At 39.9% G+C, this 20,544-nt stretch overlaps 1 protein-coding gene across 6 annotated transcripts; it reads left to right on the top strand.

Annotated features, from left to right (window-relative positions):
* The first annotated feature begins 4,895 nt into the window (after positions 1-4,895).
* On the top strand, positions 4,896-16,592 carry CLDND1 (claudin domain containing 1). Of its 6 annotated transcripts, none has more exons than XM_007500804.3 (6): positions 7,311-7,436; positions 7,761-7,939; positions 9,684-9,993; positions 12,425-12,535; positions 15,007-15,144; positions 15,266-16,592. In XM_007500804.3, exons 2-6 carry the CDS (start codon positions 7,904-7,906, stop codon positions 15,484-15,486), a joined length of 816 nt encoding a protein of 271 aa, XP_007500866.1. In that variant the 5' UTR covers positions 7,311-7,436; positions 7,761-7,903; the 3' UTR covers positions 15,487-16,592. The 6 variants fall into 6 exon arrangements, with proteins under 6 accessions (XP_007500865.1, XP_007500867.1, XP_007500866.1 ...); XM_056806805.1 differs by having other exon boundaries at positions 7,375-7,457; XM_007500803.3 differs by lacking the exons at positions 7,311-7,436; positions 7,761-7,939 and adding an exon at positions 4,896-5,139.
* Positions 16,593-20,544: the final 3,952 nt, after the last annotated feature.

Consider the following 20,544-nt stretch of genomic DNA (forward strand, 5'->3'; position numbering starts at 1 on the left):
TTAGAGAGACAGAACGATAGGAGACTAAGATCAGATAAAGGGATTTCATCGTTCTTGATCATGGAAGTGGCAACACTTACCGGTGATGACAAGATCCCTGTGTATAGCTAAGATGGAGAGGAGTAGGTCCAGAGAGTTTGAAGACCTGAGAGGTAAGGGTATGTGAGAGAGTTTCAACATGTATTTTGCCTAATAAGAAGGCAGGAGTTAGGGTGACTAGCAGGAAAGCAACTTCCTAAGTGATTAAAGGAGATAGAGAATGGGGCATCACTCAAAAGAGTCTTGAAATGAGTAGAAAGGAAGCAAAGGGAGCAAATTCTCATTTGATTGCATCCATTTTCTCAAAAACATATAAGACAAAGATCACAGCTTTCATGGTGGGCGGTAAGGGGCTAAATATATTCATAAAGGAATATGCCATATAAACAAAAGGTATTAATTTTAAACAACTGTGTCATTTAACATAGTTTTAAAAATAAAGCACTAGATTTGTTGATCAGAGGAGAGCTATTGGTACACTTCACTTGGGCTTTAGCAAAGCATCTGACAATGCCTCTCATGTTTTGCTTTTGGACAAGATGGAAGGATGTGGCCTGGATAATATTGTTCCCAAATATCAGCCATTAATGAATCGATGACAACTATTAAGAACTTCTCCATTGGAGTGCTCTAGGGATCAATGCTTGGCCTTTTGCTAGTCAGTATTTTTATTCAGTGACTCAGACAAAGGAATGAACAGGTTGCTTATCAAACTTGCATAATGGCACAAAGCTAGGAGAAATGGCAAAACATGTTAAATGACAAAGTCAGAGGTCATAATGAACTTGGCAAGCTAGAACATTGGGCCAAAATGAAACACTATGCAGTCAATTGTTGGAAAGGGCCACCTTCCCATTCCCCTTAGGCCCTTATTGGGTTTGGTCTTGTTTTGTTTGTTCTCTCCAATTCTAGATCCAGAGGATGGAGTCCCAACCCAGGAGTTTGAGGGATAGGGACCTTGGAGTCCAGGAGTCCAGAATGGAGGCTGTTAGCCCCCAGAGGAAGAGTCTGCAAGCCCTGAGTGGCGTGAAGAAGTCAGCCCAGGCTTTGGAGATGGAGTTTGGTGGGACTGATGCAACATAAGAACTGAGTTAAGCTTGTGAAACTAATTCCCCTCTCTCTTTCCCAGAGGCCCCTGAAAATGGATTAGGAGGAGTATTATGCCTCCCAGGTGTTAGGGGGAAATGTTTGTATGATTGTTCAATGCTTAGCAGTGCCTGGACACAAAGTAGGCACACACATACACACATATGTCAACATGGAATCTAGAAACCCCAAACTTGTAGCCTAGTAAGATCTGATGAACCCCAAATTTTAGGACCAGTTTGTAAGTTGGAGACCCCAAAGCTTGTAGTTGTTCCTCAGTGTAGCCTCAGGCTAGCAGTTTCAGACTGAATAATGAACTCTAAGGTAAATAACAATCCACTTTAGGTGGAGGCTAAGGCCAAGCTGAGTGACTCTTTAGTGCAATAGGCAGTATTTCAGTCTTGAAAGCTGAAGGTCCTGAGTTCAAATCTCAGAAGGAGGGTGTAATATGCTGGGAGAGGCTTCTGGAGACAAAAAGAAGATGCATACTTTGTAGTATTTGAGGAACAGAAGAGGGAATTGATTTATTCTGTTTAATTCCAAAAACTTAGAGCAAAGGGACAAGTGCAGGTACAATGTAAGGGAAACATTTTCTAACAAGAAAAACCTCCAAGTGGAATGAATTCTTTTAGGAAACAGTGCATTCCACCTTCACTACAGGCCTTTAAAGTCTGAAAGTCCACTTGGGAGGAATATAGTAGAGGAAGTTTTAGTTCAAATAAAAGTTGACTAAATGACCTTTGAGATCCCTTCTAGTTCTGAGATCCTATAATTTTAGAAGCCTAGGTAGTCACACAGAAGCTGTAGGTATAAAGCATGAAAGGGGGGTGAGGAGGGAGAGGTAAAAGGACAGTCAATTATAAGGCTTTTTAAATTAAATTAAAATTTTTTTTAACCCTCATCTTCTGTCTTGGAATCAATACTGGCTCCAAAGCAGAAGAGTGGTAGAGGCTATGCAATAGGGGTTAAGTGACTTGCCCAGGGCCACATAGCTAGGAAGTGCCTGAGGTCAAATTTGAACTCAAGACCCCACCCCATCTCCAGACCTTTCTCAAACCACTGAGCAACCCAGCTATCCTCTTCTTTTTAAGGAAGAAATTCTAGATCTAGATTCCAAATAACTCTACCGTTCTTTTAATTTGCCATTTTTCTTTAGCAAATGGAGAGTAAGAATCTTATAGAGTTCATGAAAGTTGCTGAGAGTGACTTTAGACCACAATCGGATGCTTAAATAAATTCCCCATCTCTTAGGTCCTCCCACTAGAAGTTTAAAGTGAATATATTAGGGAGTAGGAGGTAGGAGGGAAAAGGGGCAGGGAGAAAGTAGGAAATTACATGTGTGTCTGTGATACAACAAAATCTTGTTTAACATAATACCACGTCTGAAAAAACTCCGTATGCTGTTTTGGGGGGTTGAGATAATTCTATTGGAACTATTCGACTATGTTAAAGTTATTCGGTAAAGATTTTCGACTATGAAACACTTTCAAAAGAATCTGCAACCCAAACACGAGCTGCTACATTCAAGTATGTAAGAACGTGACCAAGTAGCAAAAAAACCGACGCGAGCTCTACACATGCATGAATAGACTCCTGCGTGAAGAACAAGAAGTTCCAGCATGCACAGGAAATCCATGCCCTACCGACAGTACGCAAAAGGAGCATCGGAAACCGGAATGAGGCTCCCAATTCCGTGTCAATTCCTGGGAATCGTTGGCTTCTAACTGGCAGGTTCTAAGTGCTTCACACTCACAGATCTACCCCCCCCCCCCCCCCCCCCCGTCAATTGCTGGTTATCCCTGCTCCGACTAGCGTTTTCTAAGTGCTCCCAAGAAGATTCCCCCATCCCCAGCGCCCAGCCCCTCCTCATATCCCAGCAGCGCCTGAGCACTCCTGTTCCTGGCCAGAGATCCTCTCAGGGACACGTCTGCAATGCTCTCCCGCAGTTCAGCTAGTCTGTGTATCCAGCCTCAGCCCTTCTCCGACTGTCAATCCCACGACTACATGCTCAAAACTCTCCTCGGCCCTCCCTGCCCCAGTCAGGCAGTGGCTGTCCCCAGTTACAGTTCCGTGTCTGAATAAATGGCTCCTTTGTTTCTTGATCACCTAGTTGATCTGAGTTTTTATGCAGGTTAGTCACATACACACACATATGTGCATACATACATACATGCATATATATATATACATACATGCATATATATACATATAATACATTGTCTAGGGGTTAGAGAATCAATCACTGTTTTACATGGGAGATACCCGGAACATGCTTTTGAGACAGAAGACTTGGCACATGGAGAAACATTCTGTGCTGCCTACCATATGGGTTCCTCCATTTTAGGTGGAGATATATAGCTTAAATGTTCAGTTTTCTAGTCTTCATCTCACTTGGGGACTTTTATTTCCTAATTTCATTTTTCCTTAATGGGATTTCTCTTACTATGATAGGTCTGAGTTATCACGATACATACATTTTTCTCCAACCTATGTGGATTCAAGAGATGTTTTCCACTCCACATCTGCTCTTGATAAATGGGAAGACTGTTTCCTGTATATCTAAGGGCAAAACTTCTCCACTCTATCAATCAATATATCCTGAATCAGAAATTTAAATACATTAGCCCATACATATTTTGGTGGTCACCCTTTTTATGTCGGGCCACCGAAAGGACCCAAGAATTCAAAAGAGGTAACAGTTAAGAATGGAGCTACCATCACAGTAGAGGCAAATCACTTGTCTCTCAGAATCCCATGGTTAGCTGGAAACAGGGATTCTGTGGTGGCTCCCTTCTACTGGAAGTGTCCAGGTCACCAGACAGTTGAAATCTCAGCCAATATTCTTACTAGCTGCTGGCAGCCTTTGTCTTATTCCCTTAGCTCCCACCCTCTGTTTCCTCAACAGCAATCTACACAGATCTAGGAAGATGAGCAGTAGTTCCACAAGTGTAGACACAACACTAACTCCAGTCCTGTTCCCTCCCCCTTCAGAATTTCAAGGTACATTTCAGGTAAGATATATTCTCCACATCCTCCTCAAATACCAACTTCAAGTGTCCAGAGTTCATGTGAACTCTGAATAAAAGTGTGCTCCATTTTTATAAATTCTTCTGGCATTCTAAATCTTCTTGGAAATACTCTAAGATGGTCAACTAGTAGTTATAGATCATTTCGTCAAGTAAATGACTGTAATAAATCACGCCCCAAGTAAATTCAGATTTTTACAAATTAAGTTTCCTTACAAAGTATCTCTAGTGTCTTTTGAATTAAATTAAAATAACATTTTATAAATTAAGCATGAGACTAATACTATGAGACTAATCAACTTTCATGCAAATATCATGAGTATTTAACTTGTGTTTTAAATGAATGTGAACAATTGTTTAGTAAAATATGTCTATTAAATGATAAATTAGTATTTGGGGTCCTTTAACTCTTCCACTAACTCACAAAAAACCCCAGCAAGAAATAAGTATAAGTGTAGATATAATAATAATAAATAAGTATGAATAAAAACTAATCATAAGAAATGGTGTTTCTTTAGAAACAGAAGCAAGCTTGAAATAACTTGGGTTAAGGTTTTGGTGAGTTGTTTTTTTCCTTCATACTTGGACTCAGAGAAGAAGAAGGAACCAGGCAACTAGATCTCATAAAGAGGTAGATGAGTGCATTTAGAAGCTAGAACAATACAAAGAGCTTTCTGATGTACCTTGAGGTAGCTGGGAGTGTGTCATAATGCAGTGTTTGTTGTTCTGGTTGGAACTAGTAACTAGGTGTCAGAAGGATGCCCAGTGTTTCCTACCTGCCCCGTTATTAATATTGCTGTATGATGGGCCAATAGTCACATCAAAAAATGGAAGTACAGGTCATTGCACAGCTCATGTGGCTATAAGTGTTTGGAAGAATATGGCCAAGCCGATTGGGTCTTGAGATGAATCGTTAGAGTGCAAGACCATGACTGCCTCCAAAGTTACTTCTAGGTCTATGATGAATCAGTCAATTTTTCTAGGAAGGGTGAGTCTATGCCTGTGGAAGGCAAGTAGAATAATTGTAACTGTCTCTTTCTATTATTATGTGTTCTATTCTGGAGTTTTTTTCTTTGAACCTTTCCTGCCTTCTCTTTGAGCATCCCAGTGTTTCGAATGTTGGAAAGATACAGTGTTATTTATTGTTTATATCACACAGGAAGCAATTAATACAGAGCAATTAATATTAAAAATAATTTAGCCCATCATTTAATCTTACCTTAAAAACAGGCCCTCAGACATTCGCAGCATCTATCACTACTTATGATGAGAATTAACAACTGACAACAGTCATTCATTAGCTATAATTTGCCTCACTGCCTTACTCCCATACAAATGTCAAAACGTTTAGTTCAATTGTATAGACATGAACCATTCTCATTTATTGGTACCTCCTAGAAATATTTAACTGATGGGTCCTAAAGATTCTTCCATGAGTGAACCAAGGTCCAAAATTCTATAATTTCATTTTCTCAATGATTGAGGAGTTTAATTAAAGAAAGAAGGATTTATCTGCAGCCTACACTGTGCTAAATGCTTTACAAAAAAATTGTTATTTAATCTTCACAAAATCTCTGGAAGGTAGGTGCTATTACTTTCATTTTACAGTTGAGGAAATTGAAGCAAAAAGAAGCTAAGTGACTTGCCTGAGGTCAGCAGCTAATAAGTGGGGTCAAATTTGAACTCGGGTCTCATGGATTCCAAGCCCAGCACTGTCTATGGCAACATAGCTGCCTTTGAGGAAGCAGGGAATATATCTTACTCAATCAAAGATTTTTTTTTTCCTTTGTAACACCTTGAAAATGGTTTGATCCTTAGAGTACAGCTAATTTTTTGAAGTCCTTTCTAAACGAAAATAATAACTCCTAATATTCACTAAAGACAGTGTGGGGTACAGCAGACAGATTCGGAAGAAGTGGGTTCCAGTTTTTACTGCATAGATTTTAAGCTAGATGGAATCTTAGACTTTACGCAGTATGAGCCTCAAGACCCAACTCAAGATAAACTGTTACCCTTAACAGCTACTGCTCTCCCTTCCGCCCTAACCATCTTGCAACAATTTTGCATACATGTAAACTCTTTAAGGGCAGGGTCCGTTTCACTTCTGGCTTTGTATGCAGTCTGGCAAATAGTAGGCACTAAATATATGCTTGCTGATTGATTCACAGATGAAGAAACAGATATCCAGGAGGCTTAAGTTTATTGCTTAAGGCCAAACGGGTATTTGTAAAATGAGCCAAGTTGAGTCCTATGCTTGTAAAGAGTTCCAGATTAAGATGAAATCAACAGGGCTGGAGACCCCACTCCCCACCCCCTTCACTTTTCTCTCCTCCCCAAAGGAGGAGAGAAACTTCTAACTTTAACAACCAGATTCTTTGTTTCATTTAATTCTCTCCTTATTCCTTCCTTCAGGTAGAGTCACAAGGAACAGTGAAACCAGAATGCATTATTGTTAATGAATATATAAGTAGGTGCGGGAAGTTTGGGGATTTCCAGTTAAGTCCACCCACTCGTGAATTGTGACCAATTCTATGACTTCCCTGCCCTTCACAACCCCTAAACTGCAGCACCTCCTCCTGTCCTAAAAAGATTATTTTTTGACATAGTTCTTTTAGGCCTGGGTATTACATTTTAGTGCAATTTTAGGTTTTAGTAGCCTTAATGACTTAAACCTGCACTACTTTTTGGAACCAGAGAACTCATTCGAATAAAACATTTTCGAATAATTAATTATTTATGGAAGTGGTTATTGACTTATTTTACTTGGTTGAATGCTTATTTCTTTCATTCAGATACTTTGAAAGTGCCTTAAAATATGGTTATTTCTGGGACTGGATATTCTTTCCTTCCAATGACACATTCTCCAGGCACTGGTGACAGACCTTAGAACAATAATAAGCCTATCCAGCTTTAGTTCAGGGGATCACTGCACCAGGATAAGAGCGTAGGAAGTCAGTGGACTAATAAATGTTGAACTACAACTTCTACAATGCTCCGCGCCCATGTCCCGTTTTTCCATACCACCCACCCACTCTTCCTCTTATCTACTGCCTACAACTCCCACAATACCTCGCGGTCTGCACGTGACATGGGAGTTGCTTGTCCAGGCTAGGGACCGAGTGGACCGGGAGGGGCGGGGAGGGAGGGGGAGATTAGGGGCGGGGCCCTGGTAAGGAGGAAGAGGGCGAGGCTAGGAAGTGCGTCAGAGGAGGAGCACAGGAGGCGGGTCCGCCGCTGGCAGAGCGGCAGGAAGTGCGGGATGGTGGCAGCCCAGGAGGATGGGCGGTGAGTCCAGCTGCGCTCGAGGTGGGACAGGACGGATCGGGGGAGGGAGTAACGGGAGACTCCGGCCAGCCAGGGCATGCTGAGGGCGCATTCGGGGGTTTTCTCGCCGCCTCTCCAGTTCTCAGGCACCAGGTGGTGTTGGGCGGGTCTTAGGGTCCTCAGGTCCAGTGGGGTGTGGGAGGGTTCCGTGGTCTCTTAGAGGTGCCACGAGGGGAGGAGCCGGGAGGGAGGAGGGGAAGGGAGGACCCAGTGTTTGCAGCTGGATCGCACAGAGACCGCCTCTCTCCCTGTTCCCTCCCACTCCGTCCCCCCCTTCTTGCACAGCTGGATTTGGGATGTGGACCCGGGCACTTGCGGGACCCGCCCTGACCTCTCCTCCTTTATCCACTCTCTGAGATGAGAGCCCACTGGGCACGGGACACCCTCCTAGGCACGGTGGCCTTTTGAGGTTATTTGGGAATTCCAAGATGAAAAAGACTGGAGGAAAAAAGCGTGGAATTGAGGTGAATCTTAATTCTTGTCATTGCCCGGGTGCTCCTGTCCAGCTCCCCCCCCCCCCCCCCCCCCATTCCCTGAGTCATTTCCGATCTTCGCATCTCAGCGATCCCAGTTTTGTGAGGCTGTTATTGTGATCTTCTTTAAGTTGTTTTGTTCATTTTACACCCTGTGTACTCCTTTGATTCAGCTTTGTCCGCTTTAATCATTTTACTGCAACCCTTGAGCATTGCTACTGATCTCAGCCTCTGACTGAAGGTCAGTAAGCAATATTAAATATTTACATAACTATAGAGAACTTGTTTCCTGCCCTGAGGATTTTGAGGGATGATATCTGGAGATGTACATGGGAGTTTACAAAAACTGTAGGGACTTGGGAAAAGAAGTGGTGAAGGTCGAGAAATTGGTGAGATATTTATCTCTAAATGAAGCAAAGGAGAGATTAACATCTAAAAAAATTTGTATGTTTATTGTCCTATTTGCCACACTAAATTCAGAACAATGTTTCCCCTGGGATTTACCAAGAATTCTTTTTATCTTAAAACTTTTAAAGGAAACTTTCATAGATCATTGGAATCAGACTCTGATTTCTATTGCTTCCCTTTCCTGAGGAATTCCAAAGGTCAGCATTTAAACAGAAACAAACATACAACCTTACTAAACTTAGGTATAAATTAAATGCAGAATTTTTCGAATTCACTAGCTCACCTGTTAGCTGTGTGTGGTTTTATTTATATATATATATATATATATATATATATATATATATATTCATTTGCTAAATGTAGGGAGCATTTCTAGGGAAAAGAACATGGAACTCCAGGAACCATCAAAATCTGGGTTTTGTTCATGACACTACTAGTAACTAATTTTAGGCAAGTCATTTTACCTCCATGAGTCCCAGTTTAATAATGTAATTGTATGAGATGTATATAAATTTCAGTTCTGCCCCTTTTAGTTATTCATGACTTTGAAGAACTAGGATTCTGTGTCTGTAATGCCCTGTAATTTTTGGAATTTAGGAAGTACCTTATAATCATAATAACTTTTGTTTGAATAGTCTCTGTCAATTATTATTTGGCTGTGTTCACTTCTTTGTGACTCAGAGGACCATACTGTCCATGAGGTTTTCTTGGCAAAGACACTGGAGTGGTTTTCCATTCTTTTCTCTAGGGGAGTGAGGCAAACAGGTTAAGAGACTTGCCCAGCAACACATAGCCAGTGAGTGTCATGAGTCCAGATTTCAACCTGGGTCTTCCTGAGTCCAAAGTTCTTTTGTCCACCTAACTCCCTCAGTCAGTTAAGAAATCAGAAAAGCATTTACCGAACTCCTTATCTGGAAATCATAATATCTTATCTTTTAGAATTCAAAGATGAAATTTAGTGATTGTCCATAATTAAGGTCACAAACATTTATTTGACTAGAATAAGCATTCTTAACCTTTTTCATGTCAGGGATCTTTTTAACCATCTAATGAAGTCTGTGGACCCTGTCTCAGAATATTTTTTAATAATTAAAACACCAAATTTTAATTAAGAGGTTTATGAAAATAAAGATGTAATTTTTTCCCTTGTCCAAGTTCATGGATTCCCTGAAATCTATCTTCAGATCCTCTAAAGTGTTGAGCTAGAGGATAAGGAAAGGAATTGTATGGTAATATTTTTTTGTCATTTAATATTATGGGGGGAAAGCTGACTTGGCTTCTTGAAAGTTAACTTTTCTGTACTTCCTTTTTTTTTTCCTTTTAAAAGCAAAAGAACCTGAAAGCCAGAATGGATAACCGCTTTGCTACAGCACTGGTAATTGCTTGTGTGCTCAGCCTCATTTCTACCATCTATATGGCAGCATCAATTGGCACAGATTTCTGGTATGAATATCGAAGTCCAGCACCAGAAAATTTCAGTGATTTAAACAAAATCAGAGATGAATTTTTTGACAGTGATCCTGATGAAAAGACTTATAATGACTTACTTTTCCGGTATAATGGCACAATGGGATTATGGAGAAGGTGTATCACTGTACCCAACAAAAGTATCTGGTTTAGCTCTCCAGAAAAGACAGGTGGGTGTATATATATGTTCTTCTAAAATTTCTTTTTCCTTCACCTATACCAAATAATTAACTTTGGTTTTGTAGTTACTAGACCATATCTGAAGATATTGTAATTCTTCATATTTGAGAATTTGTGCTGTATCCATCTTTGGATCTCCCATGGTGCTTAGCACAACATCCTCACCGTATTGAATTAAATACAAATTTATTAAATTATCATCTGTGTTCAGACCAGTGTCCTATATATAATATCTTCTTAAAATACAGCCTACAATACTCTGCACATAGTGACTATTCAACAATTATTACTGATTTCTGTGAAGACCAGAAACTGGGGAGTCAGGTCTTCACATTGGGAGTCAGGGGATATATTGCCTTACTGGGGCATGTGTTTGGAATATGGAGACCCCTTTAAAACAGCATACTTATTTATTGATATTATTTATGCCAGTATGATTAGATTTTAGGAGAATGTAAACTCCTTGAGAGAAGAGGCTATTTTTTTCTGTGTCTTTGTTTCCTGGGGTGCGTTTTATGATTAAATAAGACACAATCCCACTCTTTCATAGTTTTAATTAGGTGGAAGATATGAAAAATACAAGTAACTATTACAAAATATTACATGATAGTAAATATAGGAGAGGCTCAGAATCCTACTGGAGAGCTGAGAGGGGAATAAACTGACTTAAGAGGAACTGCAAAAAATTCACAGAGAACATGAGGATTTTGGCTTGGCTTTAAATAATGGGCAGGATTTCAGCAGGCAAAGGAGTTGTAGGGGTGGAGTGTGGTGAATTGCGTTCTAGATCTTGAGGATAGTATGAGGAAAGGTAGAGGCAAGAAGATGTGGAAAGAATACAAAAATACTTTTTAAAATTAGTCCAGTTTGACATGATGCTCAAGTAGATGAGTGTAAGAAATCAGGCTGGGAAGATGGGGTAATGCTATATCATGTGTGAGACTTAACAGTTTTTAATTTTGACCTTTTGGAAGTCAGAAGTCATAGAATAGATCTGACTAGGGAAGTGACTTGAGCAGATTGATTAATCTGACAACAGTATAAAAGGATAGATGGGGTGGAGACAGGAGGAAGTAAAGGTGGGAAGACCAATTAGGTTATTGCATTAATCCAAAGAGATGGTAATGAGAGCCTGTATTAGAGCCCTGGCACTGGGAATAGACAGTGTAAGAAAGTTTCTAGCAATATAATAGATGTAGAATCTTTAGGACTTAGTAACTTAGTGGAAATGAGAGGTGAGAGAGAAAGCAAGTCAAAGATAAATCAAAGCTTTGAACATCAGAGACTTAGTTTCAGGGTAAAGATAAGCCTGTTTTTGGACAAGTTGAGGTTGAATTTGAGGTGCTGGCAGAATATCCTAATCTAGATACATGCCTGTAACTCAAGACAGAATTATACATTTGACTTATCTTTATAGTAAATTATAGTGCCAAACGAGAGAGAAAAGATGGGAAAAAATTGAACTTAAGATCACTCAAATCAATGAATTTACATTGAGAAAGTCCCATTAAAGTCCCCTATGCTTTCTCTTTCCCTTTCTTAAACTACTTTCCATGAACATCACAGAAATTGTGAAGAAATAGTTTTAAATTCATAGAATACATTCCTGAAAATATAAAGACTGAAACCCTAAAACAGTATGAAGGAAATAGACTTACATCCCAAATCAAGCCTGTAAATATTTATCTCTGTTTTCTGCCAGGCAGTTGCCTTGTGAAGTCTCTTTTTATTTTGGAAGACACAGTCCTATATTCAAATCTATATAATAATCAGCAGTTTTATAATGGACAAAACTATAGAACTCATTGTTAAAAAAAAAAGTATTATGAAAGCAAAAAATAATACCGACTAAAGATTTTTTCCAATTTACTCAAGAGCTTGCACTTAACATTTTTAAGCTTTAATTGAATATTTAAATGGGTTAGACATTTTTGTTAGCTATAGCTGCTACTTTTGGCATTTCTGAATGGAAGTACTGTAGTCCTTGTAGTGATTGTTATTGAAGAACATCAGGCTTGAGTAAGAATCAATGAGGTGCTAAATGTTATAGTACAGGAAGCAGAGGGGACCGAGTTTGGTCAAGAATAGCACACATGCTGAACAGACATTCTGCAATACCTTAAAAAGGATTTTTTTGCTGAGGGTCACAAGTTCTGCAATTGTACTACATCTCATCCTAGGCCTTTCCTTCTGTCTTTATTTTTTTCCCTTCTTTTATTTGGAAAAAGCAAAACAAAACTTTCCCAACAGTGTTTTAAACCTGCTAGTGACAATAATAGCATTCATATGCTTATACCCATGCAGCACTAAACCCTGTAGTTGTTCCACATTTCCATAATTTTTTTAATTAGTTACCAAAAGGATTGATTGTTAAATGTTTGTGATGAAAAGAACAAGTAATCATTGTTACTTTTGTTCCAGAGTCATCTGACATGATCACAGAATGTTTCAGTTTGACACTGTCAGACCAGTTCATGGAGAAGTTTGTAGAGCCTGGAAACCACAATACTGGGATTGATCTACTCCGGACCTGTGAGTAATTTGGTCATAACAGAAAGTTTGGTAAAAATGGAAAAGAAAATTTTCACCATCTTATGTTACATTTAGTAAGTGCGTGAAAAGTTTTCCTTTGTAGAGGGAAAAGTCCCACTTCTACTGCTTAGCAACTTGCACAAGGCACTTAGCATTTAAAATAATCTTCCTCAACTTTAAATGGGCTAAAATAATAATACCTATCCTATCTCCTTCAAAAGATTATGAGGATCAAATGCAAATTTGTGTAAAAGTTAAAACAGAGTGCTGCCTTAAAAAAGCAATTCAACTCAACAAACATTTTTCAAATAACTACCATGTATCAGGCACCTTACTAAGTGCTGGGGACACAGAGGAAAAAATCTCTGTTCCCTTGCTTGTGGCATGATGCAAAGTAAACAGTAATTTCTGGAAGAATCAGGAAAGGACTGTTGTAGGTAAAAGCTCTTGAGCTGAACCTGGGACCAAGAGGTGGAAATCTAGAGAGAAAACATTCTAGGCATTGGACCAGTTTTGTGCAAAGGCAGAATTCTCATGTACAGAGAATGGCAAGTAGATCAGTTTGGCCAAAATACAGTGTACATGAAGGCAATAGGGTGTAAAAAGCCTAAAAAGGCAAGGTGGAACAAGATGCGAAGACCTTTAAATTCCAAGCAAATGTTGTATTTTATCCTAGAGGCAATAGGGAGGATCTATTGAAGACAATTGAAGAAAGGAGTGACACTTTGGTCAGTGTTTTGCTATTTCTGGATGGCACATTGGAAAAGGGAAGGATTGGATATGGGGTAAGAGGCTTAAAACAGCTGACTTGATGAAGACCTAAAACAGGGTGGTTGTGGAATACGTGGGGGAAAAGGGATGAATTTGAAAGATGTTGGGGTGACAGAATTGATAGGACTTGGTAGCTGATTGGATATGGGAAAGTGAAGAGATGAGGATGACTCCCAGGTTGCAAAATAGGGCAGCTGGAAGGATGATGGTGGCCTTTAAAGAAATGGAATTAAGAAGAGTTAGCTTCGGGAATATGGTGTGTGTTTTGAGTTTGAGGTGCCTATGAGGCATGTAGGTGGAGATGTCTAAGGGCAGTTGGAAATGTATGTAAAATTGAAGCTGAAGAGAAAGATGAGGGATGGATATGCTCATTTGCATATCCTCACCATAGAGATATGTAACTCATGGGAATGGATGAGATCACCAAGAGGGAGCACGTAGAATGAGAAGAGAAAAAAGCCCCGAACAGAACGCTGGCTTGGGGTGAGTGGGGGGAGGCATGGAGGTGGCACTACAAAGACTAAGAAGGTTGGTAGGCAGGTAGAAGCCACACCAGCAGTGTCACAAAAACCCAGGGAGGGTTATTCTGAAAGAAGGGATACTCTAGAGTGGCAAATGGGGCCAAAATGTCAAGAGAGATGAAGACTGAGAAAAGGCCTTTGGACTTGGCAGTTAGGACATTATTGGCCGTGTTGGAACGAGTAGTTTCATTTCAGTGGTGGGCATGAAGGCCAGATTGTAGTAGGTTAGGAAATAAAGTGGAGGAAAAGTGGCCACAACCAATGTCAATAGCTTTCAATGAAATTCTGGTTATGAAAGGAAGGAGAAAGAAACGATGATAGTTTGAGATTTCGTGACTTTCAGGGGAGGGTATTTTAAGGATTGGGAAAGCCTGAGAATGCATGGGGGGTTCAGAAAAAAGCCAGTTGATCATTTGAAAGTTAAGGAAATAAAGTGAATCAATATTTGAGCAAATTCCCCTTAGGAAACAAGAGGATTCATACAACTAGAGTAGGGTGTGTTTGCAAGAAAAAAACAAAAAACACCTTTTCTGAGATGCAGAGGAGAGAATCAGGGAATGATGTTAAAGTGAAGGGTAGAACTGGGGAAAGGGAAAAGAGAGTTCTCTGTTTGTGGTGCCATTTTTTTCAGTGAATTATGATGTGATCCTCTGTTGAAAGGAAAAGAGTTAAGGAGATAGCCTAGGTGGCTTAAAGGAAAAGATTTGGACAGGCTTGGGAATATTATAGTAAATCAGAGAAGGGTGACTGAGAGGGCCCACTTGAGATTGAATAAAGTAATAGTCATTTGCCTTGAATTTGTGGTTAAAGGACCTAGTCTTGCCTGTGTCACGTACTACAGTACTCAGGGCACCTTGTATAAGCTCCCAGTGCCCTTATCTGCGAGAATAGAAGAGTTGGCTTGGCCTTTCCAGCTTAAAATCTATGATTCTCCCTTTTTGCTTTTGAAATTCTTCATGTAAGTGTTGTGACTTCCTTGGAGATCCATTCTAAACTTTTGCAGTGCTTTATGAGGTAGCCTTTTCTGATCAAAGTTGGAAAAGACTGAGCACGTGAACTTTCTTGTCTTCAAATAAAATGTTCCTGTAACAGAAGGAATTTCTACTTGAGAAAATGCTACGGCAAACTGATCACCTTTCTCTTTTACTCTCTTCCCCCTCCCTCCTGTTCCCGCCTCAGATCTGTGGCGCTGTCAGTTCCTTTTACCTTTTGTTAGCCTAGGCTTGATGTGCTTTGGGGCTTTGATTGGACTTTGCGCCTGTGCCTGCCGGAGTCTGTATCCTACCATCGCCACAGGAGTCCTTCATCTCCTTGCAGGTGAGTGTCATCTTCAGTGTCCTTGAACTTTTCACCCTAAGCCGAGGGCCTTTTCTTTGTGACTCAGACGCCAGTGATTCTGCGGCCTAACTGGCGTTTTTACTCTTCCCCTTCCTATCAGGTCTGTGCACGCTGGGCTCGGTGAGTTGCTATGTTGCTGGGATTGAACTACTTCACCAGAAGCTGCCGGTACCTGAGCACGTGAGGGGTGAATTTGGTTGGTCCTTCTGCCTAGCTTGTGTCTCAGCCCCCTTACAGTTCATGGCTGCTGCGCTCTTCATCTGGGCCGCCCGTACCAACCGAAAAGAGTACACCTTAATGAAGGCCTATCGGGTGGCGTAGATGGGCTGCAACCTCAATTACACTTTGCTACACGGCAGTATTTTTTAATGTCCACCTTCTTCTCATATCGTTTTCCTCCATCTCTTGCCTTTCCTACCCACTGTGGACACAGTTCCATTTTGGATGTTTCTTCGCATCGTTTTCCTTTATTAATTTTAAAATGGTGTGGTGGTCTTGGAGAATTTACACCCTTCGTGTGTGCAGGTAGATCTAGATCCCAGAGTCCACAAAAGAGAGGCTAGTAGATGTAGGGCTTCAGTGTAGGTGTAAAGAGGCTGATGGGAAGCAAGCTTAACAAATAACTTCAAAGAGACTTTTAGGGAAGGGGAAAGGTGGAGTATTTATGATACTCGGTTTCCAAAGTCTCTTCTGGTTGTCATAACTTCTTTCGTTTCGCTGTTGCGTAGAACCTGTCATCCATGAATATTAGTGGTTTTCAAATGTTATTTAAACATGTGATGGAGAAAAGATGAGTCACATTTCTCTAACCTTTGAAGTGTAGCTTTATCTAAGGTGAATACAGCAGCTCTTGTAAACTGCACTGTGCATAAAATCTTTTTGTTGAAGCTTTGTTGAAGGATCCATACTACCAGTACTGGAGTTTAGCTCAAACAGCAGGGTATCCACTTTTTACTTAAATTAACATTTCAGTGTCCTGATCACCTTCCTCATGCACAGTCTTATTGAAAGATAACAATGCTTTTTAATAGTGAGCTGGGGTCAGGGAGTTGAGTGCCCCCCAGCTGCCATCCAGGACAGTTAAATACTCCATCGAAATACTTATCCAGAAAAAGGTCATTCCTCCCCCCCCCCCCCCCCCCCCCATCTAAGGCTTTGGCTGCCTGTTAACAATTGTGGTCTTTATTTCCTGTGACAGAATGAGGTGCCTTTCCTCACCAGACCTCTTCATGGACATGTCAGCATTGTTTAATTTCTTCTAATTCAGTTATTTTTATAAATATGTGTATAAACTTTTGAACTTTTAAAATCCTATTTATTTATTCCATTTCTGTAGAACATGGCAGGTTTTTTAAAGAAAATGTAACATAGTAATTTCTTACCATGTCCCAAATATGTTGTTTAAAAAATAAAATCAAATCAGAAAAGAGGTTTTCTGAGGTGTTTTTTCCAGTGTCTCCATTTTAGTATCATGAAGAAAATGCAGACATTAAAAGTGAGCAGGCACTACCAGTTAACATGGAATCACAATCAGCCAGGGTAAAAGTGTGAGCTGGGGAACTGGGTTGGCCTTTTTATTTAAATAGACAACTTCTTTTCATCTCCTTCTCCAGACCAGTATAGGATTGCAATTTGGTAATTCATTTGCTTTCTAGTTTTCTTTAATTAAAAATAAAATTTCTCCTTCACCTAGAGTGAACGAATCAGTCAACAAACATTTATTCAACACTTGGCCTATACCAGATACTGTGCTAGGATCTGCAGATGCAGAAATCTAGAATGAAGTTATTCTTACTCTCAGATTCAAAACAAAGCAAAATTCAAGTGGCGTTATTGCATATCCTTACCTATTCAAATCCCTTCTACAATTTGGCCTCTGCTCGATGAATATAGGAAAACAAGCCTAGTCTTGAAAGTCTATCTCTGTTTGATGCAGCATTTGTCCAATGGAAGGTGTTTACAGCAGTGCTCCCTTATGGCTAAAGGAGCAACAGTATTGGTCTTTCACTCTCTATAAAGATTTCGGAGTTCCCAACTTTGTAAGCAAGTCAGCTAGGCCCCTGACACATCACAAAGTATATTCTCTCTACTCCATTTCCCTCATTTTTGCTACATGAACCTACTCTGTTAAATTGTGATAGTGACATTCCACCTTAGAAAATAGAAGAGATAACCATTTAGTTTTAATAAGGTTCCAAATCTCCAAGCAAATGGCCACATCTGTTTAGCAGCAACCTTTATCTTTTTTTTTTTTAATTCTTACCTTCCATTTTAGAATCAATACTTGTATTGATTCTAAGGGGCAAGTGTAGTGATGGGTCTCTTAAACACCAATAACCTTGGGGGAAAAGGATGAAACCTGGCTTAAAAAGAGACTTTTTTTCTCAACATAACCCTGTCAGCTATTATTGTAGGCTGAGAGGTGATTGTTAATCATTTGTTACAGGAAAAGCTAGTCTGTGTTGATTTGGTATAATATCCACAAAGAAAGTATTATCATGAAGTTGGAAAGATGATAAATTCTCAGTGAGGCTCTCCTACATTTTTAGCTGCTCTCCTGATAGGGTTAAGCTATCTTCAGAGTGATTTTTGCTATAATAATGGCTGTAGCAGATGTGTGATATTTGTGGGCATAACAGATTTTTCAGCTGCTCCACAGTGCTATACAATGTGGTGACCTTGCCTAAAGTTAACGTGAAGGTAAATCTAGGACATTTCCATTCACCTCAGAAATCCACAGCAAAAGGAAGGTCTGTGCCTTTTTGCAGTGCTTTAATTTGTATTTCCCATCAGAATCTTAAGATTTCATAACTATTAAAGCAGTGACAGGAACATAGAACTTTTTACATCCTTTCAGCCTAATATTTTTATTTTATGGGCTTCCTTTAAGCAGCCACAAAAGCTACAAAATAGAAGTTGTTAGGAAATAGAAGTTTAAAAGGACAGGAAAAAAACATAGCAGAGAACAGATGCCAAATTGTTTCAAAAGCTGGGTAAAAAAAAGTATAAAATGGGATAATTTAATAGATCAACCTATCTAGTCTAATTTTGTGTCACATGATTGAGATGATCATAACCTGGAAATTTAAAAATCTATTCTATCCCTTATAGATGGTATAAACTATCGAATTTCACAGTAATTGTATTAGTCATGTTAAAATATAGGGCTCATCATACATACTTTTTAGTATGAGAGCATGTTTTGATCATAATGTCAGGGTTTCTCTCTTGCCAATATTTAAATTTACTTCCTTAGTTTAAACCGGTTTTTGCCTCTCAACCACTCCCAGTTTTGTAGCTGCTGGGTGGAACTTTGATGGTGTAGATTCAGTCAATGAGTACAATCTAGCTATGGCACAGTCACAACATTCTGCTCTCCACCCTCTACTCCAGGAAATAATGATTCATAATGATTACCCTACTTGCAAATGAACCAAGAACAATGTTTATTTTTAATTAACTCTTCACTTCTGTACACTGGGATTTGAGAACTCGCCATTCATGCTCTTCTACCATTCTGTCATAAATGGATAAAACCTTGAACTCTTTTCCTCCCTGGGTTCTTCCCACAAATGGACCTCGTACACGCCAACTTCAGCAGACTTACACTGTCATAATCTTGGTCATGGAAAGGACTTCCAAGATCATCTAGCCCAATCCATATCCGAACCACAAAATCCCCTATGATATGCCAGGCAGCTGGTCATCAAACCTTTACTTGAAGACCTCCATTGCATCTGTGCCTAATTAGCAGCCTTCCTAACTCTCCTTTCTGTAACTTTTACCCATTATTCCTGGTTGGGAGCTAAACAGCAACAACAAATCTAATCCCTCTTCTACATCACATCCTTCTCCTACGTCAGGATCTCACAGATTTCCGTAATTCAAGATGCCCTCAAAATTCATTCTGAGCTCAGTCTCCAGGAGTGAACTTCCAAGTTAAGATGGCGGCCATGTATACAGCATAGACCTCACTGAACGTAGCACAAGATGGCTCTAGCCATTCTGGTTTCCAAATCACGCTTTTGACTTCTATTAAAAGTTTGTGATCCATCGAAATAGGCCAGATTGTCAGAGGAGCTAGAATGCTGCGCACCGTGACTTCCCCCTCAGACTTAAAAAATGGGTATTTGGAACCCTAGTGCCAGATGACGTTTATCCTTACGAAATTCCATCTTAGAAAGTAATGTCGTAGCCTATGAAGATCTTGTGGCATCCCAGTTCTGTCCCACAGTCTATTAGCTCTCCTCCTCAGCTTTGTCATCTGTAAATTTAATAACCATGCCCTGAGTGCCTTTATCAGTCATTGTTAAGAACAATCTCAACGCGGGGCTCAGGACAGATTTCGGGGCCAATCCACTAGATATTACTTTCCAAGGGGATGCCAAACTGCTGGCTTTGGGGATGCAGACATTGAACTAGCTCTGACCTTACCTAATTGTACTGCTACCTAGTTCCCATCTCTCCATCTTTTCTACAAGAATTGAAAGAGATTTTGTCCGATCCTTTCCTAAAAGCTGGGTAAACAATGCACTAGTAGAGTGACCTTGCCAAAAAAAGGGCATGAAGTTAGCCTTTGTACTGTGCTTAATTACCCCGTGCTGCCTCTGAACACTGCTACCTTTTCTTTTTTCTTTTTACATTTTTTTAAACCCTTACCTTCCATCTTGGAATCAATACTGTGTGTTGGTTCCAAGGTAGAAGAGCAATAAGGGCTAGTCAATGGGGGTCAAGTGACTTGCCCAGGATCACCCAGCTGGGAATTGTCTGAGTTCAGATTTGAATCTAGGACCTCCCGTCTCTAGGTCTGACTCTCAATCCATTGAGCTACCCAGTTGCCTCCTACCATTTCTATATATTTATGAATTATTACTTTAATGGTTTCTTAAAGAATTTTGCTAGGAACTGAAATCAAGGGCACTAACCTATAATTTGTAGGGAAAAAGTCAGGATATTTACTCTTTAAAAATATATCATCTCTCCCATTCTCCATTATTTCAGAGATCACTAGTAGTGGCTTAGCAATTATGGCTGCCATGTCTTTCCGCACCATAGGCTGTAGTTTGTCAGTTTTGGTGACTCGAACTCATAATAATTAGCCAAGTCCTCTATTAGTACTTGACTTGGCTAAAGGCACAACTCCATATTGGTCATTTTTTACTGGCCTTTTATTCTAAAAAATCTTTCATTTTGGATGACTGATAAAACGGGAGCCAGTTAAAAAGCAGGCAGCCATGCCCTCTCTCTGCAGTTCTTTATCATTTCATCACTCCCCTCCTCACTGAAATTTTCTTCCTATTTTGCTACTTCTCTTTTCCCCAGTACAGCTTTAAAGCAAAACAAAACCCTCTTTGTAATCCTTAGCTTTCATTGCCAGCC

This window comes from Monodelphis domestica, chromosome 8, assembly GCF_027887165.1.
Source record: "Monodelphis domestica isolate mMonDom1 chromosome 8, mMonDom1.pri, whole genome shotgun sequence".
In the NCBI taxonomy this organism is placed as follows: Eukaryota; Metazoa; Chordata; class Mammalia; order Didelphimorphia; family Didelphidae; genus Monodelphis; species Monodelphis domestica.

Bases quoted from the DNA above. Each gene is read 5' to 3' on its own strand.
- CLDND1 (XM_007500803.3), top strand. From the start codon at position 5,080: ATGACTGCCTCCAAAGTTACTTCTAGGTCTATGATGAATCAGTCAATT. The intron at 5,140-9,683 runs GTGAGTCTATGC...TCCTTTTAAAAG, and splicing joins AGTCAATTTTTCTAGGAAGG to CAAAAGAACCTGAAAGCCAG. The intron at 9,994-12,424 runs GTGGGTGTATAT...CTTTTGTTCCAG, and splicing joins TAGCTCTCCAGAAAAGACAG to AGTCATCTGACATGATCACA.